The sequence below is a fragment of the Heloderma suspectum genome, chromosome 6, assembly GCF_057233095.1.
Source record: "Heloderma suspectum isolate Gila_16-S chromosome 6, 16-S_ref, whole genome shotgun sequence".
Lineage (NCBI taxonomy): Eukaryota > Metazoa > Chordata > Lepidosauria > Squamata > Helodermatidae > Heloderma > Heloderma suspectum.
The window spans coordinates 86343214-86357887 of record NC_139463.1 but is presented as its reverse complement, the minus strand read 5'-3'; the positions used below and the strand labels follow the sequence as shown (position 1 = coordinate 86357887).

The 14674-nt window shown below is 51.3% G+C and overlaps 1 protein-coding gene across 1 annotated transcript in view; it reads right to left on the bottom strand.

The window, feature by feature from the left end:
- ARHGEF40 (Rho guanine nucleotide exchange factor 40) overlaps window positions 1-14674 on the bottom strand; it is a 38320-nt gene that overhangs the window by 2128 nt on the left and 21518 nt on the right. The window contains exons 7-19 of the mRNA XM_084807615.1: window positions 13349-13465; window positions 12511-12609; window positions 11201-11328; window positions 9568-9685; window positions 8139-8704; window positions 7232-7478; window positions 5448-5534; window positions 4476-4700; window positions 4004-4165; window positions 3247-3409; window positions 1727-1879; window positions 1532-1638; window positions 818-871 (exon numbers count right to left, since the gene is read on the bottom strand). Coding sequence (XP_084663741.1) covers window positions 833-871; window positions 1532-1638; window positions 1727-1879; window positions 3247-3409; window positions 4004-4165; window positions 4476-4700; window positions 5448-5534; window positions 7232-7478; window positions 8139-8704; window positions 9568-9685; window positions 11201-11328; window positions 12511-12609; window positions 13349-13465 — 2211 coding nt within the window. The 3' untranslated portion in view covers window positions 818-832. The remainder of the gene's footprint in view (window positions 1-817; window positions 872-1531; window positions 1639-1726; window positions 1880-3246; window positions 3410-4003; window positions 4166-4475; window positions 4701-5447; window positions 5535-7231; window positions 7479-8138; window positions 8705-9567; window positions 9686-11200; window positions 11329-12510; window positions 12610-13348; window positions 13466-14674) is intronic.

Below are 14674 nucleotides of genomic sequence, written 5' to 3'. Positions count from 1 at the left end.
TCCAGTGATGGGTGGGGCTGAAGGTGAAAGTGGCAGGCCCAAAGGCAAAAGGGGTGAGGTCAAAAATACTAACTTATTGTATCTTAAAGCTCTTACTGGCACTAAGCCTTGGGAGAGGCATTTCAGACTTTTAGAATGGGGGGAAATGGCTCAAAAGGCAAGAAACCATGCAACAATTGGTGGCTGGGGGAAAGGGGCTGAGGGAAAGGGGGTATAGCCATCTGAGGAACCCTGAAGGGTCATATTGGTACCCCAGAAAGGCCATATTTGGCCCCTGGGCCTGAGGTTCCCCACTCCAGGCCTAGATTGTCTCCATGATTCTTAACACAACCCTGCAAGGTAAGTCAATATTAGTTGTCCCATATTGCAGATGGAAGGATGAGGCTGAGAAACAGGGGCTTGACTAAGGTCACCCTATGTTCATGCCCAAGGTGAAATTTGCATCACTGACTTCCCAGGTCACACCGTTAGCCATGACTTCACACCAGCTCTGTAGGCACGTGGTGAATTCTGAACAGCAGCAATAATGTAAAGACAAGTGGGTGGCCAGTGGGAGTGGCACACAAGACAGAGAGTAGTTGCAGGATGGTGAAACACACAGATAAAAAAAGCTCCTAGACACAGGATCACACATTTAACAGGGATGAAGCGAACTCCTTGGACAAGGAAGCATCCCTGGAAATAAGAGATGGAGAGAAAGACATGTGGTAATGCTATGCGCTGCGCTTCAGGGGAAAGGGGGACAGCAGGAAGCAGGTAAAGGGGCAGGGTGGGGGGGGTTGCACAAAGGCAGAGAAGTTTGGCGTGGGCGCTGTACCTGGCCGCCATGGCCTCAGAGTGGGGTCACTGGTTCGCCGGCAACGCCAGAGCTCTGGCAAATAAAGAAAACATATAGAAGCCATCAGGGATGGCATGGTGAACCCTGGAGGGGAAGGGTGGGACAGGAGAATCATACCATTTTGCACACATGTACACGCGCACACACACAGAGAGTTCTGTTCAGGCAAACACATGGTCACTGGGCTACCAGCCCCTAACCCAGAAGGGTGTGCCCCTGGCCCCTTTCATAGCTATGTGGCAGGGACAGGTTTAACAGGGGAGGGCTATGTAGGTATGAGAGGCCTAGGGGCACCCTTGCAGAAAAGGCATTTCACGAATCTTTGTGCCAATGTATATATTAAGCAGAATCAAGTGGTGACGTCTTCCCTGCACTGTAACACTTCAGGCTAGAGGTGTCTTGATGGGGGCAGAGTGCCCCGTGGGTATGGGGAGGAGAACCTCACTTTTATAGGGAACTAGCATATAACAGGGAGATATCTGGGCTGAACCCATCTCCTTGATATGCTTGCGTTTTTTTGACGGATGGTTTGTTTCTTTCAATGGACGAGCATTCAAACAAGGAACTTCCCCCTCTGCACCTGCAGCCTAAAATGGTAGAGTCAAGGAAAAGGTTGGCCATGCGATTCTAATGGCTATATAAACAGGCTCACACACCCTCGCCAGAGAGCCATTTAGCACAGAGCACACTCACCGACTGGTGGTGCCCCAAAGCAGAGCTGCTGCCGGGCAAGGATCCTCTTCCCTGCCTAAGTGGTTCTTGGTGGCTTGGGGAGGCTCCGTCGAACTCAGAGGTCTCAGCTAATGGGAACAGAAAAGATGCTGTGGGTGAGCGCAAATGGTAAGCGGCAACTCCCTGAGAAGATGGAGAGGGCAGCAGTGAACGCACCCCTTGGGATGGGCTTCACATCCAGGTCCCATTCCTCTTCCTCAAAGTGGCCAGGCAACGACAGCCCAGGAGGGGGCCCGGGGCCAAGGCCAAGAGGGGCCAAGCGCTGGGGAGGGCAGGAGGAGATGCTCATCGAGACAGCCGGATGGGCAGCTGAAGAGAGTTGGGGAGAGAAAGAGAGGAACATCCAAGGCGTTCTTCTTTCAAAGCTCCTCCCTGGCCTATCAGTATCCCCCCAGCAGAATTCTCCCACCTTGCTAAGCAGAAATGTCATTCTACACAACCCTCTTTCCTGCTTTTCTTCATGTCATGCTGACATGGACAGCAGCAGGCAGTATAGCAGAGATTATTTAGAGGGCCCTGCTTCTGTACCATCCATGCACACTTTAAAACCGGAGTGGGGAACCTCAGGTCTGCAGGACAAATCCGGCCCTCCTGGGTTTCCCATGAGGCCACGCCCCTTCTCCTGGCCCCACCCCTTTCCCACCACCAATTGTTTGCTATTTTCCCTGCTTTTGTGCATTTTTTTCTGTTCTAAAAGGTTGAAATGTCTCCCCTAACGCTTTGTTACTGGCAGTAAGAGCGTTAAGCTAAAATATGCTGGTATTTTGTGGTTTTGGCCCCAACCCCTTTTTCCTTTGGCCCCAACTGCCCCTGGAATGCAGCCCCTGAGTGCTTCTCTGAAACTGAATATGGCCCTTGGCCTGGAAGAGGTTCCCCACTCCTGCTTTAAACACAGGAGCACATTCTCCATATTTTCCCCACAAAGAAGGATCGTGCTCATCAGAGATGTTATGCAACAATATCCCAGAATTCTCCTCTTCTTTCCCTTCTATAGAGGAAACAGACCTTCCTCTCAGTGGCCGACAGAAGCACCTCAAGATGGGGGAACAGGCCATACTGTGGTACTATTTTGTTCAGGAGTAAGGAGTACCTGAGAGACTGCCTGTCTCCACGTATGCCTACCCGTACAGTGAGATCTTCATCAGAAGCTCTTCTATGGGTTCCCCCGCTAGCCAAGGTGCAGGTGTTGGTGGTGATTAGGCAAAGGGTATTTTCAGTGGTGGCACTCTGACTCTGGCATGCTCTCCTGCCAGGGAGGCTCACCTGGTACCCACTCTGAAATCATTTCAGTGCCAGGCAAGGACATTTTTTATTTTCCCAGACTTTTAACTCTTGCTGATCTGTTTTATTTTGTGCTGTTTTGATGGATTTTTGTTCTTTAAGCTTACCTATTGACTCCATGTTATTGTACTTTTAATTGGTTTTAAAAAATTATAAACCATGCTGATCACTCTAGCTGAAAGGTAGGATCCACACTTTCAAAACAAAACAACCATTTCTCACTGGGGAGGAGTTTATGCTCCTGGCTCCTTCCTTACACATTCTCTCTCAATGAGAATGGCAAAGTGCCTTCAGGGTTTCTTAAAATGAAGGAACTGTTTGCACAAACACATCCCTGAGATCAGCCTCGCCATATGGGGCATCCGCAACCACCATCTCTTAAGACATCCTCGTACCCTGTCTCCACAGCAGTTGGGCTATAACGTTTGTCCATTGATGCTTGACCTCAGCAGAGGGTGCCTGCAGTGTGAAAGCCTGCCGGGCTGATCCTCGTCCAAACCACAGCTCAAAGCGTAGCCCGCTAGGCCCCACACTCTCCGTCAGCCCCATGGAAGCTGTCTGTGCAGAAAAGAGAACAGGTTTGGATAGAAATTCCATTTGGGCCACTTACAACAGAAAGTAGAAAGTCCATGCGCAACACTGAGAAGTGGGCAGAGTAGAAGAGAGACCATTCCTACTGCAAAGGGCAACAGGAGAACCAGAAGAGGTCCCAAATACAAAAATGTGCACCCATATAAAATTCCATCCTCTGTTCCCACCTGGGGTTATAATTTTAGCCCCATGTGTCAGGTTAGCTATTAGCGACCTAGCCAGTCCTACCACCACACACACACACTTTGTATTTTTCTTCCCAGTGTATAATGCTGCACACATCTATCTTTGCCGAATGCGATGTTTCCTTACAGCCCAATGCTCCGATACATCACCATCTTCTTCCATTGTACTCCCAGCCACCATTGTGCATGCAACTCCTCCCAGCTTTGTGTCATACGCAAATCTGAAAAATGTGTGTATTCTACCCGACAGGTAACAACCCTAGCAATTCCATGCTGGCTAATAATTCCATTCACTCTGAGCTGCAGGAGCCCCTCCAACAGTACAGCCCCCAACTCCAGGAAACGGAGCTACCCCCATGATGGTCCCACTGCCCACCTGCAAGGCCTGTTTGCAGACGTAGCCACCCTCAGCTCCCTTGCACTTGGTGAAGAGCAGCAGCTGCTCAAAGAGGAAGATGTGCCGCTGGCACTTGCGGCGCCCGCACACCAAGGTGAGCTCGCCACGGTGTAGGAGCGGCCCCTGTTCCGACAGTTTCACCTGCAGGGACGACAGCAGCTTGATCAGAGTCGTGAGGCTGATGATGCCCTCCCCGCCAGCTCCAACGGAAGCAGCAGAAGCGTCCACTCGCCCCAATTTGCTCCCACTCAAGTGTACCCAGAACTCTGAACAAAGATCTCACAGTGAAGCCAGAGCAAAATCTGGCAATAGGCCCACAGTCCGACAAGCACCAGAGAACAGGATAACTTGGTTGGGTGCGGGGCAGAATTCAAGGGAGGAAGTGGCCCGCACATAGCTAAGCAGCAGGGGGGCATGCAGTGCCGCATGCCGAGAGCGCCCATGCGCTCACCTCGCAGCCCCGGATCTGCTCTGCGGCCAGCAGGTCCCGGCCTCGTTGCTCCTGGGCCTCCAGCAGTTGCTGGGCCTCCTGCAGGGCTTGGCGGTCAGGCCCCCGTTCAAGCTCACATTCATGCAGCAGCTCACTGAGGAAGCGCCGGTACCGCTCCAGCTGCTCCAGGGGCACGCGCAAAGTGCGGGCCACTTGCCCATCCTCGCGCAGCTCCACCGGGCCCTTCTGTGGGAAGAGAGTTGAGTTTGTAGAGCTGGGAGGGAAACTCAAGAGGCCGGGCACTCTGTCTTTTGTCCCTGCTCCACCCACCTGGCAGGAAACCAAGGAACCCTGTCTCCCGCAAGTGAGGAGGAGGATCCCCACAGATTCCAAAAGACACAACACACAGAGGCCAAGCTCCTTAGAGCAGGGGTGCACAATTGGCACCTCCCCAAGGCCTTTACTGCAGTCCCCACAGGATGCCCAGTCCCCACCACCACCGAATCCCCCAGCCAGAGATCCTCCTATAGATCACTCTTTCCCCGCCACTGCTAGCAGCAAAGAAAGAGCAATCTGTAAGAGGATCTCTGGGGGAGTGGGTGGAGAGAAAGCTGTATGAGAATTGCTGTGTGTGTGGGGGGGGGAGGTGTGTGCACACATGCACATTTGTGTGATTCTCTGTGTGTGCACACGTATGCGTGTGCTTGTGGCCCCTGAGCCCATATCGCATGTGGCCCTCGCATGTTGCACACCCTGGCCTTAGTAACAGCTGGCTCATCAGACTCATGGTTAAAGACTTGTGTCTTGGGGCTGCTTCTTTCTGTGCTCCTCTGCTCCAGTGTGAGCATTCCAGTTCAAACCCAATTCAGTGGGTGAAAAGAATCCATGATGAGGCAAAGTAGTTCCTTTAACATCCAGCATGTGGTCAGTCTTGCCCACCTAAAGGTCAAAGTTAAGCTCCACCTCTGCATTCCCTGGAGCTGCAGCTCGTACCTTGCTGGCGGTTCGAAGCCAAGCTAGGGCAGCTTGGAACTTGTGGTGGTCTTTGACATAGGTGGCGTAAAGCTGAAGCTTCTCTCCCTACAGGTAGGAAAGAAAAAGAGGTCCCCTCACTCATCCACAACCTAGCAGGAGCCAGGACAACTGTCTGCTGCAATGGAATAAAGCAAACTCTTACAGCATGTGTGAAGAATTATTCCTTCTCCTTCCCCATTCTGCCCCATTTTTTTTTTACAAATGGAAAAGTATGCCCTGGAAGCAAACACCAAGGACAGAATTGCCACCTCTCCCCTCCCCACCTCGGCCTGGCCCTGCTGCTGTGCCTTTTAACAGTAGTCTGACATGCTTTAATTAAGCCATTACCCATCGCTTTATTTCTATGCCAGGAAAAGCTTCACCTGCTACATTTCTGTGTGCCAGGCTATTAAAGGCACAGGAGCAGGGCATTAAAAATGGCAACACTTCCAATGGAGGATTTGGCCCCTGGCCTGAATTTCTGCACCCCTGCTATTGCAGAGCAGGGCTCTGGCTGCAAAAGGGAGATTTTTGCACAAAGGCACACCTGCCAACCAACCAGAAAGAAAATCAGCCGGGTTTGTATTTTTGCTTTTTAAAAATGATCCCCATGCCTTTCTCTCTTTCTCTCTCTCTCTATTTATTTAACTGTGCAGCTTAGGTAGTGAAGTTATATGGCTAATGGTGCAATCTTATCCATGTTTAGACAGAAAAAACATCCCACAACTCTCAGCATTCCCCAGCCACCATGGCTGGCTGGGGAATGCTGGGAGTTGTAGGACGTTTTTTCTGTCTAAACATGCATAGGATTGCACCCTTAAACTGCTAGGGTTTGCCCCCAGATGCACTCTGGGCTCCACCCCCACCCTGGAATCAGACATTTTTATTTCAAGAGCTGGCCATAATGTAGGTGCTTCCAGATGGAGGGCTCCTAGCTTTAACAACCAAAAAGCACTGTGCAGCTCTTCTGCCTTTTCTGGCTGGTAGGAGACAAAGATGGAAGAAGTGGTGGGAAAGCGTGGCAGGGCTACAAATAGAAGACGTGTCTGGACCTCCTGTAAAATTCTGTGATGAGGCAGGGCAACGGCACCACAAAAGCCCTGTCTGGAACCACCCACAGAGGGTGGAAACCTCTGTGTGCAGTGGGGGTACGCACTGAATCTATTTTACCTTGGGACGATTGTCATCTGTGCTGCTGATACGCTGAAAATTGGGGACATTTACCTTTTCCAGGCAACTTACTACCCGTCGTCCCCCTGGAAAGGTAGGATCAGAACAACATACTTTGAAGGAAATTCCAGCAGCCACCTCTGAGTGGAGCAAGCAACCAAAGGGTTGCACGTACAAGCTGAGAGAGAATCAGAGAGGACTTAAGCAGCACTTATTTCTAAAAGGACAGGTGCCGGGTGTAAGGTCTGTGGGGGAGCCTTGCTCTCTTCCCTGAAAAGCCTTACTGACCATTGCTAGATGTGCTGATATGGCTACAGTGAATCAGCGGTTGGCAAAAAGGAACTCTACACATGTTCGGAGGTGCTCTCTTTCCCCTTATCACTTTACATATTTCAGAGAGTCGGCCAGAGACTTGGAGGGCTAAGCCACAGTCACAAATGGAACCTTGCAGTGAAGGAGGCTATGTCAGTGGACGTGAGAAAAAAGGAGAAGGGGTGGTCCAGGAAATGCCTGGTATGGGAAATGAGCACCAGCATGCAGCGAGGTGGAAGGGACCGTGATATTAGTTGTGTGTGTGTGGGGGTAGCACTCACGTGGCGCAGGAAGCAGCCCCCAGAGCGTGACGGGTGGCTCATGCATCCCTCCAACTCGCTGAGGAAGCAGCTGGTGTGGAAGGCCAGCAGCTGGTCCCGTGTGGCCCGGAGAGCGCTGCCCAGGCATCTCAGCTCAGCTGGCCAGGGCTGTGCCCCGGGCTCCTGGGACAGAGAGAGGGGCTGGGCAAGGGCACCCACGTACTCCCGCTCGCATTCCAGCAGCTCAGCCAGAAGCTGTTGCTGGACCCTGGGGAGAAAGCGGGGGGGGGGGGAAGATGAGAGATCACATTGCAAGCCACTCAGCCCTGCCTGGATGATCTGGAGTGGGTGGGTGCACCCTGCAAGGTAAAGAAGGGAGGGTCCAATGCACCTGGCGGTACAGTACTCCAAGCCTTCCCCAACCTGGCACCTTCCAAATGCATTGGACTACATCTGGAGGGCACCAGGTTGGGAGAGGTTGGAGGACTAGTTAGCAGATAAGCTAGGGGCAGATTTTGGATACCACAGAGAGAAGGTGAGGGTGTCAGAGTGAGGGACAGGCATATCTGACCCATGAGGCTCAGCACACCAGCACTGTCTCCTCCTGCACAAGCTCCGTGGGAATGAACACAGTATGGTTCTTGCACAGCCCCCATGCGTATTAACAAGGCTTGCGTAGGAAAATGCCCTGGTGGCCCGCACCCCAGGTTAACGAGCAGGAAGGAGCAGTGCCATTTAGATGTTCTTCAACAAGCACTGGAAATATCTTGGGCTGGCCCTGGCTGTACAGCTAGGTTCTTCGAAGAGGGAAGTGTTCAGACTCCTGTCGTCTCAGCCTCCCCCCTGCAACCATACCCCTGAGTAACAACAGAGCATAGGATGGAACCCCCTCTCCCTCCTGCCTCCTGTGTCCTCCTCCCCAACTCACCCAAGGCAGCGCCTTCTTTCCGTGCGGGGCGTGGCCCCCCAAGGTGTTTCAGCCACGTGGGTCCCACTATGACCCAGCAACACGTGCTCACGGGGAGAACAGCTCCGATCTGCCAGCTCACGGCTGCTCACCTCCAGGCCGCGGATGTGTACGCTGGGGCGGCCTGGGTCGCTCAAGGCCCGCAGTGCCAGGGGGGAGGCGGGAGACAGGGGGGTCTTGGGGCTGGCGGGAGGGGCCTGCTTCTTCTTGCCGCTGTCCAGGGCATTGCGCTGAGTGGGGGAACAGCAAGGGGAGGCCTTGGGGCTGGGGTGGGCCTGGAAGAGAGAGGTCAGGCTGCAAGAGGAGCCAAAGCGGGCCCCCAGCCCCCAGCCGTGCTTGGCCGAGGAGGAGGCGCTGATGCTGCACGCCCGAGGCCGTGGGGCAGAGCCAGCTTCTGGCGCAGCCTGCATCTTCCCTTGGGACATGGGGCTCTGTAATAGTGTCCTCTCCAGGGATGCCCCCTCAGCCAGCCCCTCAGCTGGCCTCTTCTCTTCCATGCTGTCGCCAGCAGTTGTCTGCTGCTGAACCTATATGGGAGGGAGGGAGGGAGGGAGGGAGGGAGAGAGAGAGAGAGAGAATCCCTGGAGGATCCCACTGTTTTTGTAGCCACTGAACCCATTCCACTGTAATCTTTTGGGATTGCCAACTCCTTTAGCTTCCGAGGGGGGACATTCAACAGGTGCAGATACCCCCATCACGACATCTCCACATACATGCACGCCACTGAGGTATTTCATTAGATATGTACCCCTACTCTCCTCCTCCTCCTCCCCCTGCAATGCTTTTGCCACAGCCTGCCAGCTCCTGCCTCCTCAGAGCTACAGCTCCTACCATTGCACCCTTCCCAATGCCACTTCCAGCCGAGGCTGGTGGCTCCGATGTCAGTAGGGTGGTGAATCTGCTCTGGGTTTCAGTCAGAACTCTAAGGGAGCTATAGCTCCCTTAGAGTTCTGACCCGGAGCGGATTCACCGGCCCACTGATATCGGAGCCTCCAGCCTCCACTGGCCATTATCTCCAGCCTGAGGAAAACTAGGCCTTCTGAAACAACAGCCTGTACAGCCCCACTCATCCCTTTCAGCAGTCCCAGCAGAGTCAAGACTTTAGGAAACCATGAGCCTCCAATCTTTATAGGCATGTTACCAGTAAGAATCGTTTTGGGGGCCTGGCACCTCTCCCTGACATTCCACACAAAATATCTGCCTGGTTTCCCCTGGCTTCATTTTTAGATTTCAGCTCCCACAGTGGGCCTGCCCGAAGTGCTTCCTCTGCCCATTTTTAAAAAATTACAAGTAGGGAAACTTAACTACGGGTTCACCAGTGCCAGCTCTGCCAGGGGCTCCAGGGCCCCAGCTTCCCCATGGAAACACAGCAAGACGCCTTAGGGATTACCTGTGTGTTTTCCTGCTCCTGCTGCAACACCTCCAGGCGCCGGTTGCTGAGCTGGACAAGCCCGTGCAGGGCCTCATCCACCTCTTGGTAGAGCCTGGTGGCCACTACGGCCTCCGTACTGCAAGAAGAAAAACACCGGGTCACTCGGGGGTAGCTCCTCCCTGTGCAAAGTGAGGAGGGAATGAGCTCAGATGGGCCAGGATAACGCCAGTGAGGGCCTACTTGGTCGTAATTAATTTATGGGCCTCTCCAGGAGACAAAGACACCCCCCCGCCGCCATTTTCCATCATATAAGAAAAGAAACCTGTTTTTGGGGGGGGAGGGAGAAATTGTCCTCCCTGGACCGGATGATGTCAGTGGGTGAAGCCACACTCACTGGCATCATCCCCCCCCCTCCAATTTTTCCTTTCTCCATGCTGAGAGAAGCATGAATTCCATGCCTCTTTCAGCATGGAGGAAGAGACTCTGTCGGTGCTGGGAAAAGCAGCCAATCTTCCCAGTGCTGGCCATCTCCCTTGCTTCATGCCGCAGTTGCCGCAAGCAGTTGCTTGTTGCCACAGAGCAGCTTGTGCCACACGAACAAACTCAGAGGGAACAAACTCAGAGGGAATGGGAAGAGCAGCTGTCTGAGTCTCCCGCCACCCACATCCCTGGGAGGGAGAGGGTGGACTCCTCCAGGAGGTGGGGCTTAGAGCCCTGGAGGAATCCAAGGAGGCTCTGTGGGCCGGATGAGGCCCACGAGCTGGAGGTTCCCTTCCCATGATATAATGGAATGTTCTTCAAGGCAAAATGTCAACATGTGCAAAAGGAATATTCTTGCTTGGGGGTGTTTTAAGAAAAGTTTGGATAAGCTTCTATCTGGAATTCTTTATGCACAGGACATTCTCTCTGGGAAGCAGGGGCGGGGCGGGGCGGGGGGGAGGTAATGACCCTGACAATTCAAAGGCTGCCAACCCATGCACCAGGGCTACTCCCAAGGCGTTTTACTTGAACAAGTTTGACGAGAAGGTTGCTGCCTCCCCACCTCCACCCTTGTGTCTTAGGGACAATCTGCAGGTTACATGCAAATGCACCCAACAATGCCCCAAATGGACTCTTTTTTGTTGTTGTTAAGAAAAGTTACTTTGTGAGGCTGCCATTTTAAGTAAAGCAAGTAGTGGGGGAGTGGAAGGAGAAAAGAAGCAATGAGAAGGGAGTGCTTAACTGTTAACATGTTTTTCTGCTCCAAATTGCTTCCACGTTTGTGAAAATGTGGGATAAAACTGTAATTCATAACTTCCCTTTTACCACAGCGGCTATACCCCACATAGCCAACGGAAATCCTTTCCACTGGATCGACAAGTTGCTAAGCTTCCTTATGGCCCCCTAAGCAGTCACGAAGCATCACCTCCCGATACATTAGCTGATCACACTGGAGGATTAATTCAATGTGCAGGAGGCTTAATTGAACAACACTGAAGTGTACTGTGTGATTTAAAAAAAAATCATCAGGTGGTGGTCTTGTTTTATGTAACTTCGCTGAGAAACAGCAGCTCTGGAGGAAGTTCCTCTAAAATGCCAAAGAATTAAGTAAATAGTGGGGACAAAGAGAACTTGCACTACTGCTATGGTGTCATCCAGCCCCAATCCTCACCTGCAGGGCCCCAGGGGAGGCAGCCGCGCCAGCAAAGACCCGCCATGGCGCTGTAGCTCCAGGAGGCGTGGTTCCGAGAGCAGTTTTTGCATAGCCTCTTGGTGCAAAGTGATCTGTGCTGACAGTTCCTGCAGCGATGAGATGTCAGCGATTACGGCAGGGCAAAGGGGAGAAGGATGGAGCTAGCAAAATAGGAAGTCTGCCCCCAATAATAGCTAAGAGATGTATGGCTACATAGTAAATGCTTCATAACAACATTGACCTGACAATCAATAATTGCACAAAAAAGCTCAGCAACACCACAAATCCTGAACACACTTGAACGAGTTAATTGGAGCTGTGTACATCCTGTGCTTTAAAAACCAAAACCAAAAAACAAGCCATCAGATCCACAGTAACCCAATTCTGCAACAACAAAAGAGCTAAATTCTGCAAAGACCATACTGTTATGTTTATTGTCATTCAAATTTGCACACATTCACCTCTTTTGTATAACTTAGTCTTTCTGCTAGTCACAGGGAAGGTCAAAGGACTAGATAGAGCAATGAAGCCCCACTTCCTTGTTAAGGCCATAATAACTAATAGCAACCATGAAACCATAAAAAGAATCATATAAATGCACAAGTCTATAAATCATAGCATCATGCATCATAAAAACACTTAATTACTTGCTCCACTTAATATTTTTTATGTGCAGCTGCTCGGTTAGCAAAAGAAACAACTTTCCATACAACATCCAGTATCAGACGTGGTATGCCTATGTACACCAGTTGCTGGGGAACACGACCAGGAGGATGGTGTTGTACTCCTGTCCTACTTGTGGGTTTCCCACAGGCATCTGGTTGGCCACTGTGGGAACAGAATGCTGGACTAGATGGACCCTTGGTCTGATCCAGCATGATGTTCTTGTGTCCACATTTCTGTTACCAACCAGCAGTTCAACCTTTTGCTAAACTGACCTATGATCTTTGCCCTCCCCCCAAAAGCTCTCTAGCTATTTAATTCTTCTGTCGTTATAAACAGAAGAGGAGAACAATCCTGCTTTATACAGTTATCCCATGCAGAAAATAGATACAGGCCCAGAGTCCCGAATTATCTAGGGCCTCTAATCCTCACTTTCACTATTCGATTCGGATTCACTCTCTCAACAGGGGAATGAACGAGAGGCAGCAGTGGGGCTGAAGATTTTTCTCTCTGGATGACTGATGGTGCAGAGTTGTAGCAGGTGCTGGCGGGGGGTGGAGGAGATCCTACTGCAGAGTTAGATAGCCCACTCACATAACCACTGGAGAAATGTCAAGTGGGTTTACCTCCTGACCTGATGCTGTTCCCACTGCCTTGAGGTGGGCACTGACCTCACACACAGCTTGTAGGACACTATGGCAGAGTGCCTGCAGTTGTTCAAGAGCCTGTTCAGAGAGAGAGAGAGAGAGAGAGAGAGAGAGAGAGAGAGAGGAGCATCACATCAGAAAGTGCAGAGCTAGAATGTACGTGAAAGTCACCTAGAACTGCCTTATGTTCACACTGACCTGTTAATGGAGTATTTGTAATTACAGTGGCATGTGTGCTCATACCCAAGTTAGCACGAGATCCAGATGCAAGTGGGGAGTTCTTGCAAGTATTAGGGATAAGCTGGAAGTCTGTATGGCAGTGGTCGGCACCCTAAGGAGGCCAGCTATTCTGCCCCCCCGGCTGTGCTCCTGCTACCACCATTCCATGGAATTCCATGGGGTGCCAGCGAACAAAAAAGACACCCTTTTGCCACTGATTTTCAGCAGCAAACTGCTACAGAACACTGTACAGAACACAAAATTTTGCAAAAATGTGGCTGTTGCAGCGTTCCGTAGCAGTTTGCTACAGGTTCTGGTGGCAAATTGGCTATTTTTTTTGCGGCTGCGAATTTCAGCCATGTAGCAGCAGCGGGGGCTGCGATGGCCACACTGGGGAGTGGCGGGGGCTGCATGTGGCCCATGGACCATGTGTTGCCCACCCCTGCTGTAGGGGAAAGGTGGTGGGCAAATACGTTAACTACATACAGCCGGGAGAAAAAGGCAGGGCGTTCTGTGCAGGGTTGGAGAGAGGCTGGATTGGTCCCTTGGGTGACCCTCTGGGGCAACATGAGGTACATTTCATGCTTGTTTCTCTTACCTGGTGTTCCCCAACCCATTTGGATGGCAAGTAGCACAGGGTCCCACCTAGTGCTGGAGTCAGCTGGTCTAGGGCTATATAATGCGGCAGTTCCGAAAAAGGGAGAAGCCACACCTCCTGCAGGTCAAGGAGACCCTGTCAGTTGCAAGGCATACCCACCTCCCTGAAACAATGCCCAGCCCCAATTGCTTCACTACTCACTTCCCCCACACATATCCCAGCCAAGAACCCTAGCTCGAGGCTAGGCCCAAAATGGCATTAGAAGGGATTCCTCGGTTTTCTTAATTCTTTCTCACACACACATACACTCATGGCCAAAACAGGAATTACTTTAAAAGCAAGAAAGCAAATGGATTGCTATTTTGCATTAGAAATTGCAGGCGCAGAGCCTCTGATCTGGATCGGGCTCATGGCAAGGGGGGCGGTTAAAGCCCCCTTACCCCCACACACTAGGGTCCCAATCCATATCGGGGGGCCTTGCACGTACTCTCGGGTCAAAACAAAACACAGTAATATCTTTAAAATAATGTCTGTTTTGGCCCTCAGTTTCTTGGAGGGGCAGATATGCACAACAGAATGTTCATTTGGCTAAGGAGAAATTATGTTGTGTCTTTTTGATTTCGCTATGCAGCAACCTGTGTAAAGCCTCTTTTGCACCTCTTTTGGAATTATTTACTTCATTTAAATCCCCCACCGCCTTCCTCCAAGGAGCTTGCGGCTGTGTTTATAGTTCTTCCCCCAAGTCATTCTATCCTCACAACCACCCTTTGATGTAGGTTTTAACGGGTCTGTGACTGCATAATAAAAATGAACTGAACGGAGGTTCAGTAGGTTAGGCTGAGAGATAGTGACTGGTCTGTGAGCTTCATGGCTGACTGGGGATTTGAACCCAAGTCTACCAAGTTTAGTTTAACATTAAACGGGTCTGTGACTGCATAATAAAAATGAACTGAACGGAGGTTCAGTAGGTTAGGCTGAGAGATAGTGACTGGTCTGTGAGCTTCATGGCTGACTGGGGATTTGAACCCAAGTCTACCAAGTTTTAGTTTAACATTATAACACAATCTCTCTCAGTTATTAGCCACCATAGTCACACATTGTGACTAAGTGACAAGTTTCTTTGTGGTTCAAGCAGGAAGTGCGTTAGCAGAAAGAGCATTGGGAGTACATCACTCAACTATAGAGAGAGGTACACTGTGTGGTTATTTTCTTCATTATCAGAAGGGGACAATATTGCTTAAGGTATCTCTGCTGGATGGAATGCTTGGGGTAAATAAATGGTGAGCCTTATGGGACATGGTGGGGATGAGGTCAATGTGTGTGACC